Source organism: Lampetra fluviatilis, chromosome 51 (genome assembly GCF_964198595.1).
Source record: "Lampetra fluviatilis chromosome 51, kcLamFluv1.1, whole genome shotgun sequence".
NCBI lineage: Eukaryota > Metazoa > Chordata > Hyperoartia > Petromyzontiformes > Petromyzontidae > Lampetra > Lampetra fluviatilis.
In genome coordinates, this window is record NC_136325.1 from 9,246,243 (window position 1) to 9,263,140 (window position 16,898).

Consider the following 16,898-nt stretch of genomic DNA (forward strand, 5'->3'; position numbering starts at 1 on the left):
GGGTGGCATGGGCAATTGCCAGCCACTCCATGCAGGAACCTCCTGAAATTGAGTTTTAAAATACTCAGCGAGGCTTTCCTGGTTAAACTAAAGGGCGTTGTTATTAAAACATACCACTCCATAATAGAGGTTTCTTTGGGGGTTAGATCGCGTAAATATATAAATGTGTCGTTAAACCCACCACCACCCGACACAGCCAACTAGTAAGGGGATTTGTCACGTAAACAGAACGTGCCAATTATTTACTGGTTCGGCACACCGGTGTGTTGGAGAGTAAACCCACAACATTTACAATTCGAGTCCGACGTTTCGCCGGTTATTACAACCAGCATCATCAGGCGACAGCCAATGGGTGAAGTTGCCGGAACAAGTCGTGTGTTCTTTGAGGCGGCCCAACTCCGCGGCGAGAGAGTTACAAATCAGAATCGGAATCTTTGTCTATCCAAGTGGCGAGGCTCCGCTTGTCATTTTTTCCACGCACCAGACCCGCACATATTTCGCATTCGTCCGCGGGCCATCAATAACCGTGCGAGTCTACTGCGATGTAAGTTCAACACAATTCCACGGGATCTTGGTACAAGGCCATTCCTGTCACCGCAGAACAGATGCCAATTCCCGGACCCGTCAGGGTCAAAGCCGGATCAGGTGGCAACCCTGGGCGTGGCAGTGAAGAGGCCAGTCGAGATGGAACTGCACTGAGCACGAGGGTGGCACGAGCGTGGGACGGAGGATTCTTGTAGTCCGCAGTGGAAGTCGGGCATCCTTCACGCTGCCCACTCTGCTGAGCGAGAAGTCACGGCGAATGCCGCCAAAACGCGGCGACCGAACGTCGATCATCATTGATCTCCCGGTCTCCAGAGCAGCAAAAACAACAACAAGACACGCCAACGGCCCTCTGCAGGGCCAAACAACAACAATAACTACACGCCAGATAGGCCCCGGGACCACTTTTAGAAACATGTATCGAGGTTATTTAGATGATTATTTTTGCTATAAATGATGTCCACATGATGAGCCACTTCGTTGAGCTATCATCGCACCCCCGATTAGCACGGTTGGCTACGTACGGTGCGAAAGAATTTCGAGGTCGCTTCTGAAAAATAAGTGAATCCCTCAGTGGGCTTTGCCTGGTAGGATGTGGATGATTTGGTGTTGTGTTTGTTTGTGTTTGGGCGATTTTTTGTCGCCCTGTACTTAGCACTCCCACCGTGTGTTTGTGTTTGTGTTGTTGTTGTTGTTGTCACGTTCTTACCCCGTGCCCCGACTGGACTTCTGTGAAATACAGAACTAATCGGATTCCTCCAGTAATAACTACAGATTCAGATCTGACAGTGGCATTGTAAGTTGCTCTGCATCGCCATCGTCAGTAGCCAGACGACGAGAAGAAGAAGACGACGACTAATGTGGAGCGTTTATGTCCATCGCCTGGCGGTCGAACGCCTCGCCTCGCCACGTCAGAACCCAGACACCTCTCGCCGCCGATGTCGGGAATCAAACGCAGGTCGGAGCCGCACAGTGCGCCAACCACCGCGCCACCGCTCCTCTGCCCAGTTCGAAAGGATTAGTCCAGCGTAAGTGAACAGACACACCTTGTTCAGCTCAATGACAATTGCCATCAGCTGGGAAATTGCTCGCCGGATAACGCTGCAAATGGTCACACGGGGGGGGGGAGGGACAGATCAAGGCGTGGGGGCTTTACGGGCTGCAGTCCATGGGCCTCCGTCAGCTGGAAGGCCTCCAGAGATGAAGTGAAAAGTTATTAATTATAGATTTGAAGCTTTCCTGACTGCAAGGATTCATACTCTTAGTTCTTTTGGTAAAGTCACGTAGGTAAAAAATGAAATAAAAATTAATAAAAATAAAACAATAAAATCACGACGTTTCGGAGGCAACACGAGTCTCCGTCATCAGGTGGGACGGAGACTTGTGTTGCCTCCGAAACGTCGTGATTTTATTGTTTTATTTTTATTAATTTTAATTTCATTTTTTACCTACGTGACTTTACCGAAAGAACTACGAGTATAAAAAGTTATTTAATTTTGTGAACGCTGAATTTTATTTGTTGCAAGCCGTGTAAAAATAAATTGTATTTTTCTTTAACTTTCTTTTCCTTTTGAAAATATTTCTGGGGGCCTCACAGCATCGGTAGCCCAGGGGCCGACAACATTCTTCACCCGGCCCTGGGGAGGAGGGGTGCCGAGTGAAAGCCGCCGCTCCGCGTCTGCCCTCTGTCGACACAGCTATGCATGGCAGCGTCACGGTGACTGACTCGCTTTGGTTTGCCCCAGGAAAGCCTCACTGATGAGTCTCAAGACTCTTGTTTTTTTCAAGAGGGTCCTGCCAAGTTTTCTCAGTAAAGGGGCGATGCTCCTGCTGCTGCTGCTGTTGTGTGTGATCCCGATTAGGTAATTTTTGTTTGTAGGTATTTCTTCAGCATTGGGATGTTTGGCCAATACTACGTTACCCAAATGTCACTAACCAGTAGATGTGGAACTCTGCATGGATTCATAATCGATTAATACGATGTAATTCCCGTCAGGTCCCACGGTGTAAAGTGCAGTCGTCAACAATTATTATCCATTCCTTCTCTCCGGCCTATATTCAGGTGCTGTGAAGAAAGGAAATTGTCCGAAACGTCGGTATAAAACATTTATCATTTGAGATCACAGTCAGTTTAACGCGCAGGCTTTCGCGACCAATATCGTCCATGACGAATTGGCCACGTTCTGTTTACGTGACAACCCTCACTAGTTGGCTGTGTCTGGTGGTGGCGGGTTTTAACGACACATTTAAATACTTACGCGATCTAACCCTAAAGATCTCTATTATGTTGGATCATAGTGTCGCTATAATGTCAACATTTAACCACCGCAGCGTGCTTCATTGCCCCTCGACAATGGACAATCATTGCAGGCGGTTCATCTTCTTGGTTCTTTCGGTAAAGTCACGTAGAAGGGAAATAATAAAATAATAAAATAAAACATAATAAAATACAATTCTCAGGACGTTTCGGCCACAACGCAAGCAGCCGTCCTCAGGTGAAGAACAGGTCTGTCATTCAGACTGTCTTCTCGACAGACCTGTTCTTCACCTGAGGACGGCTACTTGCGTTGTGGCCGAAACGTCGTGATAATTGTATGTTATTATGTTATATTTGTATTATTTTATTATTTCCCTTCTACGTGACTTTACCAAAAGCACCAAGAAGATGAATCCCTGCAGTCACGAAAGAAGCTTTAAATCGAAATTGCAGGCGGTGTGGCGGTCCTCTCACTGGCGATGTCGTACCGGCGAAAGTGGGCCCCCTCTGAAAACGAGTGAAGCCCACAGAACTTCTGTGGAACCCACCACCAGGGGCCGTCCATGGGGGGGGCGGGGGGTGCAGGGCCTGGGGCAACTCCCACGTGGGCCTCCGTCAAACTCAACCGGAAGTATGACACCTGACGCTTATTGTGACGTCAGAGCAACCCTCCTGCGCCCCTGCCCCCCACAGCGCGCGGCTCGGGGCAGTCGCCCCGATTCGCCGCGTGCCCTCGGCACGGCCCTGCCCGAGGGCCGAGCTCTTCTCATCGCCTGACGATGCTGGTGGTAGTTTTGAGCAAAACTTCACTGCTAGAAGAAGAAATATCTCAATTCTTGCTTTTCAATATTCCTCCGGTGTTTGCTAATAATAACAATTCAACTGGGATATATTCGCCCCATGACCTGCGGACTTGATGTGTTTGTCTGTGTGTCGGGTGGTGGAGAGTTCTTGTTGAAAGTCGACACCATACCTCCACGAGGATCTAACCAAACACAATCCCACGATGAGCCCCGCACACAGCAGGCCACAGAGGCTGCTGTCGATGTGGGGCACGGGCTTGCCAGGGCCGAGTCGCGCACACCGCCACACTGGTGGAGGGGTCACAGACAGGGGCGGCGTGGGGCTCTGCAAAGAGACACACGGCTGGTCTCCAAACAGATCAGGAGGCTGCGGCACCTCCGATTGGCACGGTTGGCTGCGTGCGGTGCGAAAGAAGTTCAACACAAGTACGTAGCGTGATATAAATCGAAGGTTTAATCAAAACGTGGATTTCAATTTGACATGATGGATGGAAACGTATCGCGCGCACTGCTCCCCTGCCTCCAGCACTAAACGAGCGGAGCTTGTTCGAGCCATCGACTCACAATTCGGGAAGTTCACATCCAAATGTGGAGGTTTCCAGTTTTACTCATCCCATCATCTCACACATTGCAGGAAGACAACAGTCGTTGGCCTATACTGCACCCCCCCTCCCCTCGTCCTGTTAGAGGAATGTGGAATTTACACAACCATGCAGCCAACAACGACTAACCTTAAAATAACAACGATTTCAATTCGCATATTGCCACCGCCGTACAACGTTTGCTTGCTGTGGAACAGCGAGAGGGTGAGGGAGAGAGGACGAAGAGGAGGCTTGCGAGGAGGAGCCACGGACGAGCGGGGAAAGCGGCAGCCACGCGACGAGCAGGCGCTCGCAACAATTGCCCAAGCTCTGCAGTCCTCTATAAATATGTGTGTGTTTATACATGCGGGAGGAACCCGGAGCACCCGGGGAGAACGCACGCACGCGTACGAGGGGGCAGCGCTCCGTCCCGCATCTGAGAGAGGAGGTGGAGACCACTCCCTGCGCGTTATCCCGCCATCTCCTGGCCAGCCAGGGTACACGGCTCTCGCAGTGCCCCACGGGAAGGGAGTTTCACGGCTGCGTGTGAGCCACCAATTACAGGCGACGTGCCCAGGTCATCTCAAAATGCGAATCGTACATCGCGATAAACACGAACCCCGAGCCCAACGCTGACCTCCACCCTGTCATTGTCACTCCACGCTAAGCCCACAACACAGACACCATCTGGGTATAAAAACCACGAACAATCTTTTTTATGTCTACCAGGTCAGACCCACTGAGCTGTACGGCTCTTTTTCAGAAGGGACCTGCCCATCACAAATGATAGCTCAGCGAAGTGGCTGAGCACGTGGAAATGTATAGCGGCCAAATACTCTAAGCGCACGTTTCTCAATGTGGAGAGGAAACCCGCAGGACCCGGAGGACAGAAACACGCAAACTTCAAACACTACGTAGAACAAGCGTCAGGGTAGGGATCGAACCCACGACCTCCTGTACACCAGGCGAGGTAGTTAACATCTCATCGCTACCGCAGTGATGATGATGAGAGAGAGAGACACAAACTCCCAAGTGTACAGCAGGCGTCAGGGTCGGGATCGAACCCACGACCTCCTGTGCACCAGGCGAGGTAGTTAACATCTCATAGCCACCGGTAGCGACACGAGCGCGTGATACCCAGCGTCAACCGCGCCTCGAGGCGGAATTCCGCCCGGGCTGGGCTCGTCACGGGGCTGGGCTCGTCACGGGGCTGGGCTCGTCACGGGGCTGGGCTCGTCACCGGGCTGTGCTCGTCACCGGGCTGGGCTCGTCACCGGGCTGGGCTCGTCACCGGGCTGGGCTCGTCACGGGGCTGGGCTCGTCACGGGGCTGGGCTCGTCACCGGGCTGGGCTCGTCACCGGGCTGGGCTCGTCACGGGGCTCCCGGGACTGGCGTCTGGCCTTGGTGCTGAAACAACGCCATGCGTCTGACCCACCCGCGGCTGCGTGTGCACTATCGCCCATTGATTTGAACACGGATTCAAATAAAACGGGGATGAGAACTCGATCAAAAAAAACCTGTGTTCGCGCAGCTTAGCGATGAAGTCTCTTGTACGGAGAGACTCGCCCCGTCATAGGAACGTGGAAAGCCCACCGCTGACCGACTCGGATCTGTGACTCTGAGCCGGGCGCCGGATGCGTGAGGCCGTCACGGCGGCGCGTTCCGCTGTCGTGCGGGAGTCGTGCCGGGAGTCCCGACGGGGGCACCGCGCCGTGCAGGCCGCCACGACTCGAGCGGGACACAGCGATTCCTCCTCCTCCTCACCCCCGTGCGTGACGCGCCGATGATGCGCGCGCCCACACCGCAGTCGTCTCTCTCCTCCTCCTCCTCTGCCGCGCGCGGCGTCCTCCTCTCTCGCTCCGCTCGGCGGAACGCCGCCGGCCGCCTCGTCATGCTGCTCACGCCGTCGCCGCTGCTGCTGTTACTGATGTCGACGCAGTCTTTGAGCGCTCTCGAGGGGGCTGCTGCTGCTGCTGCTCCTGCTGCTGCTGCTCCTGCTGCTCCTGCTGCTGCTGCGTGGCCGCGGTCCTCTCGCCCCTTGGTTGCCGCGGCGGCCTGAAGCGTCGCGCGTGCCGACTGCGCATCTGTAGCGGCAGAGGTCAGAGAGGACGAGCGTTCTGGCAGCGCAAGACGAGAGGCTGACGCCAACTGCGGGAGAGAGAGAGAGCGAGAGAGAGGGGGGGAGAGAGCGAGAGAGAGAGGGGGAGAGCGAGAGAGAGAGGGGGGAGAGCGAGAGGCACGATGGAGGAGAGGCGCAAGCCGTCGCTGGTGCTGTCCAGCCAGATGCCGGTGCAGGCGCTGGAGCGCTTCATCACGTCGGGCTACCGCAGCCCGGGCTACAGCGCGGCGCAGTGCCTGCGTTCCGCCTTCATGTGCACCAACGAGACGCTCAACTTCTGGACGCACTTCCTGCCGCTCTTCGTGTGTCTCGCCAAGTTCTGGCAGCTGCTGCTCCTGCAGCAGCAGCAGGGCGACGCGCAGCAGCAGCTGTGGCCGCTGTGCGCGTACGCGATCGGAGTGTGCTTCGTGTTCACGTTCAGCAGCGTGGCGCACCTCTTCAACGCCATGTCGCTGCGCGTGCGCGACCTCTGCTACTACTTCGACTACGGCGCCGTGAGCATCTACGGGGCGGGCGCGTCCATCGCCTACTACCACTACGTGAACCCCAGCCTCAAGGTGCTCGACCGAGGCTTCATGTCCGAGTGGCTGCGGGAGCGCTCGCCGCGGCTGCTCGACCCGAACGCGCACGGCGCCTTCTGCGCCCTGCTCGACCGCCTCTTCAAGCCGCTGGCGTTCGCCTTCTCCGTCGTCTGCACCGTGGCCTGCTGCCTCAGCCGCCTCAAGCGATGCAAGCACCGCTACGCCATCCGCACGCTCGTATTCCTCCTGCCGCAGACCCTGACGCTGCCCGTCACGGCCGACCTGCTCGTCTTCTGGCCCGACGTGCGTCACATCACCGCCGCATTCGCCGCCAACTTCGTGCGCCACTTCACGTGGCTCTTCCTGGCGGCGCTCTTCAACATCAGCAAGCTGCCCGAGCGCTGCCTGCCCGGCGCCTTCGACATCGTGGGCCACAGCCACCAGTGGTTCCACCTCTTCACCTTCCTCGCCATCCTCGACGAGATGTACATGATCGAGGAGGCAATGTCGGCACACCTCGGAGTCCTCCCGGGAGCCGCGCCCGACTTCGCGTCCACCGTGGGGTTCATGCTGGCGCTCATCGGCTGCACGTGGGCCATCATCTTCGTGTTCAGCAGGTTCACCGGGCGCCGGGCGGACGCCGGGGACAAGGACAAGTAGCCTCGTCGCCTCGTCCGCACGGCGTCGAGCACAACGAGCCCGCGCGTGTGTCTGTGTGTGTGTGTCTGTGTGTGTGTGTCTGAAGGTGTGTGTCGCTTGTGTGTGTCACTTGTGTGTGTGTCTGTGTCTGTGTCACAACGAGCCCGCGCATGTGTCTGTGTGTGTGTGTCTGTGTCACTTGTGTGTATGTCACTTGTGTGTGTGTCTGTGTCACTTGTGCGTGTGTCTGTGTGTGTGTGTCTGTGTCCCTTGTGTGTATGTCACTTGTGTGTGTCTCTGTGTCACTTGTGCGTGTGTCTGTGTGTCTGTGTCACTTGTGTGTGTGTCTGTGTCGTGTGTGTGTGTCTGTCACTTGTGTGTGTGTCTGTGGGGAGCGGTAGTGTAGCGGTTAGCGCTACACTGCGCTATGAACCTGACGACCCGGGTTCTATTCCCGCTCACGGCCAACACCAGTGACGATTATCTGAACCGGTCCCGGGCCTCCCCTAGGTCGACTCAGCCTCAAATGAGGACCTGGTGCGGTGTGTAAACATGGCCACTGGGGAGACAAAGGCGGCCGGGCGTGGTGTTAGCCACTCACCTCCTCGTGTGCCGTGCCGGCTTTCATAGGTGCGCGCTAACAGCACTTGCCCCTACAGTCTGTTAAGGCTACACGGGGGATCTTTGTCTTTTTTTTGCGTGTGTTCTCCCATACACAAGCATGCGTGTTCTCCCACCCTCCCTGTCCCATAGAGTACACAAGCATGCGTGTTCTCCCCTACTCTCCCCTGCCATAAGTACACGGGCACGAGTGAGGTGCGTGTGTTCTCGCGTCCTCTCTCTCAGATGTGTCGAGTGGCCGGGAAAGTACCAAGGGTGCTTGACATTCACTGTCGTCATTACCCGATGTGTTTCATTCGTTTGTTAATTCACGCATTTTACCCGGATAGCCCCTTGGGATGGTTCCACCCTGGGTGCAGGGTGGAACCATCTCATCATCATTACGTTGCGCTCGGCCGAAAACCGGCAGATTGCCCATATCAAGAACCATAGCTGGCAGTGTCCACATCAAGAGGCATAGCTGGCAGAGTATTCATGTCAAGAGGCATAGGTACAGCTGACAGATTGTCCATATCAAGAGACAAAGCCATAGCTGGCAAATTGTCCATATCAAGAGGCATAGCTGGCAGATTGTCCATATCAAGAGGCATAGCTACAGCTGGCAGATTGCCCATATCAAGAACCATAGCTGGCATATTGTTCATATCAAGAGGCATAGCCATAGCAGGCAAAACGTCCACAGCGATAGCTATTCTGATAAGTGACGTTACCGTTCGACGGCCCGATTTTTGCCGGGCTATGAAGTAACAGCAACCCCCAAGCAGACAGCATTGACGGCGTGCGGCTATGCTGTTGCATGATAAACAGAGAGACAATGGCGATGTGTACAAGCTGTAGTGTAAGTAACAGCTGTGCTGGTATCAGCTGTACTGGTTACAGCTATGGCCATGTGTACCAGCTGTATTGGTGTGTAACAGCTGTGTTGGTGTCAGCTGTAGTGTTGTGTGACAGCTGTTGTGGTGTGTGTCAGCTGTAGTGGTGACAGCTGTAGTGGTGTGTGACAGCTGTAGTGTTGTGTGACAGCTGTAGTGTGACAGCTGTAGTGGTGTGTGTCAGCTGTAGTGATGACAGCTGTAGTGGTGTGTGACAGTGGTGCGTGAGTGCGGTAGTGTAGCGGGTAGCGCTACGCTGCTGCGCTACGAACTCGGCCACCCGGGTTCGATTCCTGCTCACGGCCAACGCCGGTGACGATTATCTGAACCGATCCTGGGCATCCCCTAGGTCGACTCAGCCTCAAAATGAGTATCTGGTACGGTGTTTAAACATCGCCACTGGGGAGACAAAGGCGGTCGGGCGTGGTGCTGGCCAACCACCCCCTCGCGTGCCGTACCGGCTTCTATAGGTGCTCGCTAACACCACTTGCCCCAACGGTCTGTTAAAGGCTACACGGGGATCTTTATCTTTGTGGAAACATCAGCCCTGGGAGGGGGGGGGGCACAGCCAACCTCACCGTGTGCCGTGCCGCCCTCTTGATAGGTGCTCGCTAACAGCGCCTGCCCGAGACGAAGTGCGCTGGTATGGTGCACCCGTGTGCATGCGGATCACTGTTGGTATGATGCACCAGACACGATCAAGCTACGTCACACGGGGGGGGGGGGGGGGGGCGGGGTGGGGGTCCGGCAACCTACATAAACAAGAATCGCAAATATTTAGTTTGTCGAATTCGCTAAAACAAAAACAAAACACCCCATCGATATTTAAAGAGCCGGCGATGCCACGTGGTGAACACGACGAGACGGCGGTGCTCGACACGTGACGTGTCACGGAGCGGCGGTCCCTTCAAGAGCCACCGCGTGCGGATCCGGAGGGCCGCGGGTTGCCGACCCCTGACCCCCTCGGCGTGGAGGAATCCGAGTCGTTGACGTCTCCCGAGCGTTCTCTGGGCCTCATAGCGACTCCGCGCAATGATCGTCCGCGTCGCGTTGGTGAATACAGACACCGGAATAGATCAACAGACGTGCTCGTCCTTCACGTGCCCGTCTCTCCACCACCACCATCATCACCATCAACAACACAACCACCGCCGGGTGTCCTTGATACAACCCCATCGGCTCCACGTCCTCCTGGGAGTGAATAATTGCAGCAGCAGCAGCAGCATTGATTCAGTGCAAGCAAACTCGTTTGTATTACGAGTGTGTTGTACGGCCACACGTGGATAATAAACACTGTGTCACACAATTTTTGTTCCTGGGTACTAAGTGTTATTTCCTAATTGCTTATGCCTAACAAGTATAGAACATGGATATTATTCCCCACCAACGTTGCTTTTGTGTCCAGGACTTTACGTGAAGGAAAGACGCAAATGCACTCCACGTTTTGTCATTGAAAATAGGAACATTTCAACATATCACTGTCCTGGTCACAAAAGCAAAGTTTGTGGGGAATAATAATAGCCACTTTCTGTATTTTTGAGGCATAAGCAATTAGTAAATAACACTTACTACCCAGGAATTTATTTTTGTTACACAGTGTAATGATTTGAATGTATTTGAGCATATAAAGGCAATTCTATGCATACTCGTCGACAGCACGGCACTAGGGGTCACGTGTCCCTGCGTGTGGCAGCGGTATTGCTGCTCTTCAAGGACCCAGATGCCGATGTCGAGGTCAGCTGCTGGCCACAGCGAGAGGGCTTCAGGAGGGAGCTCCTTGGTGTCGCTCTGCCATTCTTCCTCCGTTGAAGGAAGCGCAGAACACCGTGGTTTTCGCCATATGGCACGTAGTTTTATGTGCGTTGAACTTCTTTCGCACCGTACGTAGCCAATCGTGCTAGTCGGAGATACGGGGGAAGGACAACAAACTAAACACACAAAAAAACGGTTCTAAATAAATTTGTTTTCAATCGAGATTTAAAAGTTGCAAGCTCCAGTGGTGACTCCTAATATCGGAAGGGCGTTCCAGACGGCCCAATAAGCGCACTTGAGTTGCAGTGGACCGCCCTTGCTTGATGGCAATCCAATAGTCCCGTTGATGTGCCCCTGCGGTTGATGGCCACCGCCAGTGCCTTCGAGGAGGAATGTCAAAGGCAGGTGGTGTGCGATGTTTGGGTCACCAATGAGGCGTTTAATGAACCGCAGTCAACGGAGTGAAACGGAACGCGTGCAAGGCCACGAGGCGTGCGTGTCGGGCTGTGACGTCACAAAGCACTCGGCGGCGGCCCAATCGCAGCCCCGCCCCCCCCCGCAGATCGGGATCGCGGTGAGACGCGTGCATGAGGAGCGGTGGCACAGTGGTTAGCGCAACCGCGCTACGAACCAGGCGACTCGAGTTCGATTTCCGCTCACGAACAACGCCAATGGCGAATATTTTAACCCGGTTACAGGGCCTCCTCTAGATCGACTCAGCCTTAACGTTAGTACCTGGTGAGATATGTAAACATCAGCACTGGAGAGACAAAGGCGGCCGGGCTTGCCTCTGACCTTCATATAGGTGCTCGCCAATAGCATCGCCCCGCGTTAGAGGATTTACGAGTGAACTGCTGCTGTGACATCTCAGCGGATTATGGACTCAAGCGTGTCGGTGTGCGTGTGGCAATCTGCCACGGCCCCACGCATCGCTACCGAAGGTGCCGCTGGTTCGCCTGCGGCTCCATCAACGCCTTCTGTTGTGTAACCGAGAGAGTATTAGAGCGGGTAAGCTGCGACCTCAAATCGCGGTGGGTGATATTGCAAACTCCCCATGGGGGCTGTGCACTTTTAAATCACCTCGATTGAAAACTCGTCTCTTGAGAACGGCTTGTTGTGTTGAGTTTGTTGTGATTCCGCCCGCAGCTCCCATTAGCCACGGTTGGTTAGGTACGGCGCGAAAGAAGTTCAACGTACATACATGTAACCCAGAGGGGGGTCCAAAGAAAACATACATGGCATGTATTTGTTGTTGTAGTTGTTGTAGTTGTTGTTGTAGTTGTTGTTGTAGTTGTTGTTGTAGTTGTTGTTGTAGTTGTTGTTGTTGTTGTTGTAGTTGTTGTTGTAGTTGTTGGTCCTATTCACACCTTGAGAGTTCAGGAGCCGTCCATCTATTCGTTGCGCTGCGATGGTCGTGGAGCTGAATTCGCACGGGCCACGAGGCTGTGCGTCGTTCACGCGTTGCGACTTCTCGTCACTATTAACGAGGAAGAGCTCAACACGTTCGCGGCAGTAATTGGATATATTTATATATATGACAATATATATTAATATATTACATATATATAAATTATTATTATAATGGCAGACGCTATTGGCTATGAATTGCCCCTTCTTCACGGCAACACGGAGGAGTCGTTCATTTTCTTGGTTCTTTCGGTAAAGTCGGAAAGACAGCCCTGTTCTTCACTTGAGGACGGCTGTTTGTGTTGTGGCCGAAACGTCGTGAGAATTTTATTATGTTTTATTTTTATTATTTTATTATTTCCCTTCTACGTGACTTTACCGAAAGAACCAAGAAGATGAATCCCTGCAGTCACGAAAGCTTTAAATCGAAATTTGAGTCGTTCATTGTGAAAATAATAAAAAAAACCCACAGCGGTCAGATGAATAGGCTCTTGTCTCCGTGAGCCGGGCACTTTGCTCGCGGCAAAGATGCAATCAGTGGACGTCGCCTTCGCTGTGTGCGAGTTGCAGACGCGAGACGCCACGTGCCGGCCAGCTGCAGTTACGATTCCGCATCTCAGCCGCTCGTTTCGGTCCCATCCGCATCGCGACACCACCGGCTCCTCCGCCGCTTTCGTTGTGGCTCCGGGCCGGGCGTGCGACTGCGGCTAAGAGCTGCCCAGCAGCAATGTCCCCGATGACGGAGTCACAATAATCATCATCAACGTCGTCGTCGTCGGGCTTGACGCGCGAAACGTCGCCATACAGTGGCGCCGCTCTGTCGCTCAGCGCAGAAGAGACGCGGAGCCCCGCGATCCACTCCCCGAGTGATTGGTGACATTCACGGCTCCCTTGTTAGTTGAGGAGCAGCCCTCGCCGTGACGACGCGAGCGCGCGGAGCCGTGGTGTGGTGGGGCGCTGCGGGGCCGGCAGACGGTGTCGGCGGTGGTGCCGTGAGCGGCCGCCGCACTGCCGCGTCGGTGCCTGTAGCGGTGGGGTCACCTGTGGCTGGGGTCACCTGTGGCTGGGGTCACCTGTCGGTGGGGTCACCTGTGGCTGGGGTCACCTGTCGGTGGGGTCACCTGTGGCTGAGGTCACCTGTGGCTGGGCTGTGATGGGTGACTTGGGCTGTGATGGGTGACTTGGTGTGTGATGGGCGACTTGGGGTGTGATGGGTGACTTGGGCTGTGATGGGTGACTTGGGGTGTGATGAGCGACTTGGGGTGTGATGGGTGACTTGGGGTGTGATGGGCGACTTGGGGTGTGATGAGCGACTTGGGCTGTGATGGGTGACTTGGGGTGTGATGAGCGACTTGGGGTGTGATGGGTGACTTGGGGTGTGATGGGCGACTTGGGCTGTGATGGGCGACTCACTGGGGCTGTGACGAGCGACTCAGGGGTTGGATTCAAGACTTTATTTATTTTCGTCGAGTTGTTTCGGGTTCACCTCGTTGGTGATTGTTTCCCTTGGGTTTCTGTCTCAATTTCCACATATCGTTCGCTCCCCGTAACACCGACACATCACCCCGTCGCTTGAATTTGCCACGATATTGATTCAGGAACCCCGCTATTTTATCACGCACGCATCGGTGGTGCCTTTGCATTGATATGAATTGTCTTAATCGATTGCTACATCGTTGCACTCCTGATAGAAACTCTACATCCGTTAACAGGCACCCAATATGTGCTTGACCTCGCTCTCAGCGGCAATGCCAGCCAGATGACTTCATGTTGGAACTCCCCTTGAGGGAGGGTGGGCTGATTCAACACAGACGGGAATATATGAACGTGCCACCGTACAGTCCTTGATAGCAGCGCTATATTGAGCCATCTCAAGTCACTGCTCACTGCCCTGGGGGATGTTTTGTGTCCGCGGCGCTTCAGGCTCAGCGGGCTCCGGGGAGTGAGCGACCCCGGTTCTGCTGCTGACCTCTCGGCTGTGCTCTGGCCAGCCTCTGCTGAAGCCAAACCTCTCGCCAGGTTTGACGAATGTCGAAACTGCTCGGGTTCGTAGATCAAAAGGCAAATTCGACCAGACGGCATCCACGTTAAGTCTATGCACTTGCGAAAACTGCGTGCGGCCGTTCCTGTACAACACTTGACGCTACAGCAGGGCGTGTGCGGACTCAGGGTTGGTGACCCGGACGCCGGCAAGCGGAAGACGACGACCTCTGTGAATTGCTGCTCGGAGTTTCGTGGTTCGCCGTGGCCGTTGCTTCGTTTTGCTCGAACGTGGCCACGGGAAAACGACGTGTACGACACTGGGCGTGTTGAGCCGCTGGCTTATTGCGTAACAAGGTGCCCGTAGGCGCGCGTCTTGCTGTGGCCTGCCACCGATGAACATCTCCACGGGACACTCTCGAACCGTTGGCCCGCGTCCGCGAAGCTCCCTAAATACGCAAAGTATTTCAAGGCTGGCGTAAACATTCCCAAGGATAAGTTTCTGGGGGTTATTTTTACTTCGGTAAATCTAATTTTAATTACTCCACTGTAATTCACATTACACGAATGTCATCCCATTTTATATCTCCGCCGAATAAAACAGGTGAGTGTTTCGCCCATCGTTCAATTGGCCTTCCACACATGCATATGTTACCCAGCAGTATTTGTGTAAAACACACACACAAGCCGGATTGGGGGTTTTTCCCTCTGTGGCTCATCAGCAGTGTCCGGCTTGTTCACCACACACAGGAGTGGGTCTCGGCGCTGTGACCCCAAGTGACATGAGTTCGATTCCCGGCCGCAGCTGGCACGAGTCGCGAGCATATATCCGAAGCGGTCCTGGGCCATCAGTGCAACAACAACATCTAAATATTGGCATGAACCATAACATTATGTGAACGTACTCTTGGTTCTTTCGGTAAAGTCACGTAGATAGAAAATGAAAACTAAAATAAAACAAGTAAAAATGTAATTAGAAATAAAAGCAAGTGGGTTTTTTGCTTTTATTTGTAATTTCATTTAAAAAAAGTGTTATATCTACGTGACTTTACCGAAAGAACCAAGAGTATGAATTCCTGCAGTCACGAAAGTTTCAAGTCATCATGTGTACGTACGCTTCATGATCGATTAATTATATTCCAATGTTGAACTCGAGACATGGAGTCCATATCTAAGCCCGGCATGGCAGCTGTCTCCAACTGAGTGTGGGACCCTGGCATCGTGGCGGGGAATGACCCAGCTACAGAAGAACATTGGGAATCAGACTACAGAGAGGTTGGACAGGGTGAGACACGAGCAAGGAGAGGACCCATGGCACAGTCGCGCCGTCGCTCACAGACAGACAGAGACGTCTCGCCACGCGATGTCCCCGTCGATGTTTGTGGTTCTCTTCCCATTTGGTTGTTGTTGCTGGGATCGAATATCTCCAACGGAACTGGGGTTTGGTGGAAATTAATAATGAATCCAAATTCAAATGCTTTTTTGTTGTTGTTTCCCCTATTCCACATAATTCAGTGAGCAGGCTGAAATGATGACCTCCCTAGACATCACCCGTGGAGTTTGACTTCTATATTGGGGGGAGGGGAGGGGACAGTGTGTGGTGGTGGTGGCCCGAGAGAGCGTTCAGGGTTGGCGTTGACGAGTCCGCGGGTCCGCTTGGGAGCCACTCAGCAGCGCGTAACGACAGCGCGGGAGGCGGGGGGGGTGTCTTGGCCCCCCACTGGTGGCCAAAGATACGAGTTGGTGGAGGGGGGCCTTGACAACCACCATGACATGTTTTCAACAACAGTGTCAAAGAACACACACCCATGTAATGATGTGATCAGGGCAAGAGGAGTCGCCATATAGAGTAGCCTCTTGGTGCGAGGCGAATCAAATCTTGGGGCCCCGCGTGACCGATGGCCGCACACGCTAAGTTGATGATGTCGTTACTACGCCACTCGAGCCACTGTATTCGTGCATGGCCATGGACATGTCCTTCCTCTGGCCATCAGGTAAAACAAAAAACCCCACCAGTGTAAATGTCAGCATGACCGTGAGTAGACGCAGCTACATTATTAATCTTAACCTCGAGCTCCAGTTACTCAGCTCTGCTTGTTTAGGTATTGATTGGCACTGCTGTGTTGTCACTTGTTGACCCAGGGTTTCTCTATGGGTTCTCACCTGGTTAAATAAAGGCAATAAATAAATAAATGGCTTGCCAACTCGACCACCGCCTAAGGGAGTCGAGTGGCCGGATCCTTCCCGCGTGATGCGGGAGCCTCGACTTGCGAGCGGAATGGCCCCTCCGATGGATGTGACCCATCGTGCCGGATGAGGCCCTTGCGATTTCAGGATCTTGTCACATTTGGGACCCCACGCTGTGGGCGCAGAGTCGTTATTCTCGTGCAGTGATGCCCGTACCGCAATTGGAGTAAAATAACTGGTGGGGAAAGAATTCACGAAAATAAATACTTGAAAGACTGCGCGGCACGCAAATAATGGATGTGGGGAAATTCCACCGGACACGGAGATGAGACAAGCCAGTGAACACGCAAAGTCGCGCCGACGTTGGCGCGACTTTGTGTGTGGTTTCAACCGATGGGCCAACGTTGGCCCGACGTTCCACGTGTACCGATGGCGTTTGGTGCGGCGGGTGTCGGGGTTTGTGCACTCCCCGTGTGTGCGCCCGGCTGACCCACGGACAGCTGATCCCTCGAGATGTGGGGATCTTATACCTGCCCCAGATTCGGCCAGTTCGTCCGCTGATGGTCACGTCCGGCGATTTCGTGACGAACGAGGGGGGGGAAGAGACAACGCCTT

The 16,898-nt window shown here is 54.0% G+C and overlaps 1 protein-coding gene across 1 annotated transcript; it reads left to right on the top strand.

The window, feature by feature from the left end:
* The first annotated feature begins 4,055 nt into the window (after positions 1-4,055).
* Positions 4,056-9,686, top strand: PAQR9 (progestin and adipoQ receptor family member 9). The gene has a single exon (XM_078878698.1). It carries the CDS (start codon positions 6,427-6,429, stop codon positions 7,483-7,485), a length of 1,059 nt encoding a protein of 352 aa, XP_078734824.1. The 5' UTR covers positions 4,056-6,426; the 3' UTR covers positions 7,486-9,686.
* The last annotated feature ends 7,212 nt before the right edge of the window (positions 9,687-16,898 follow it).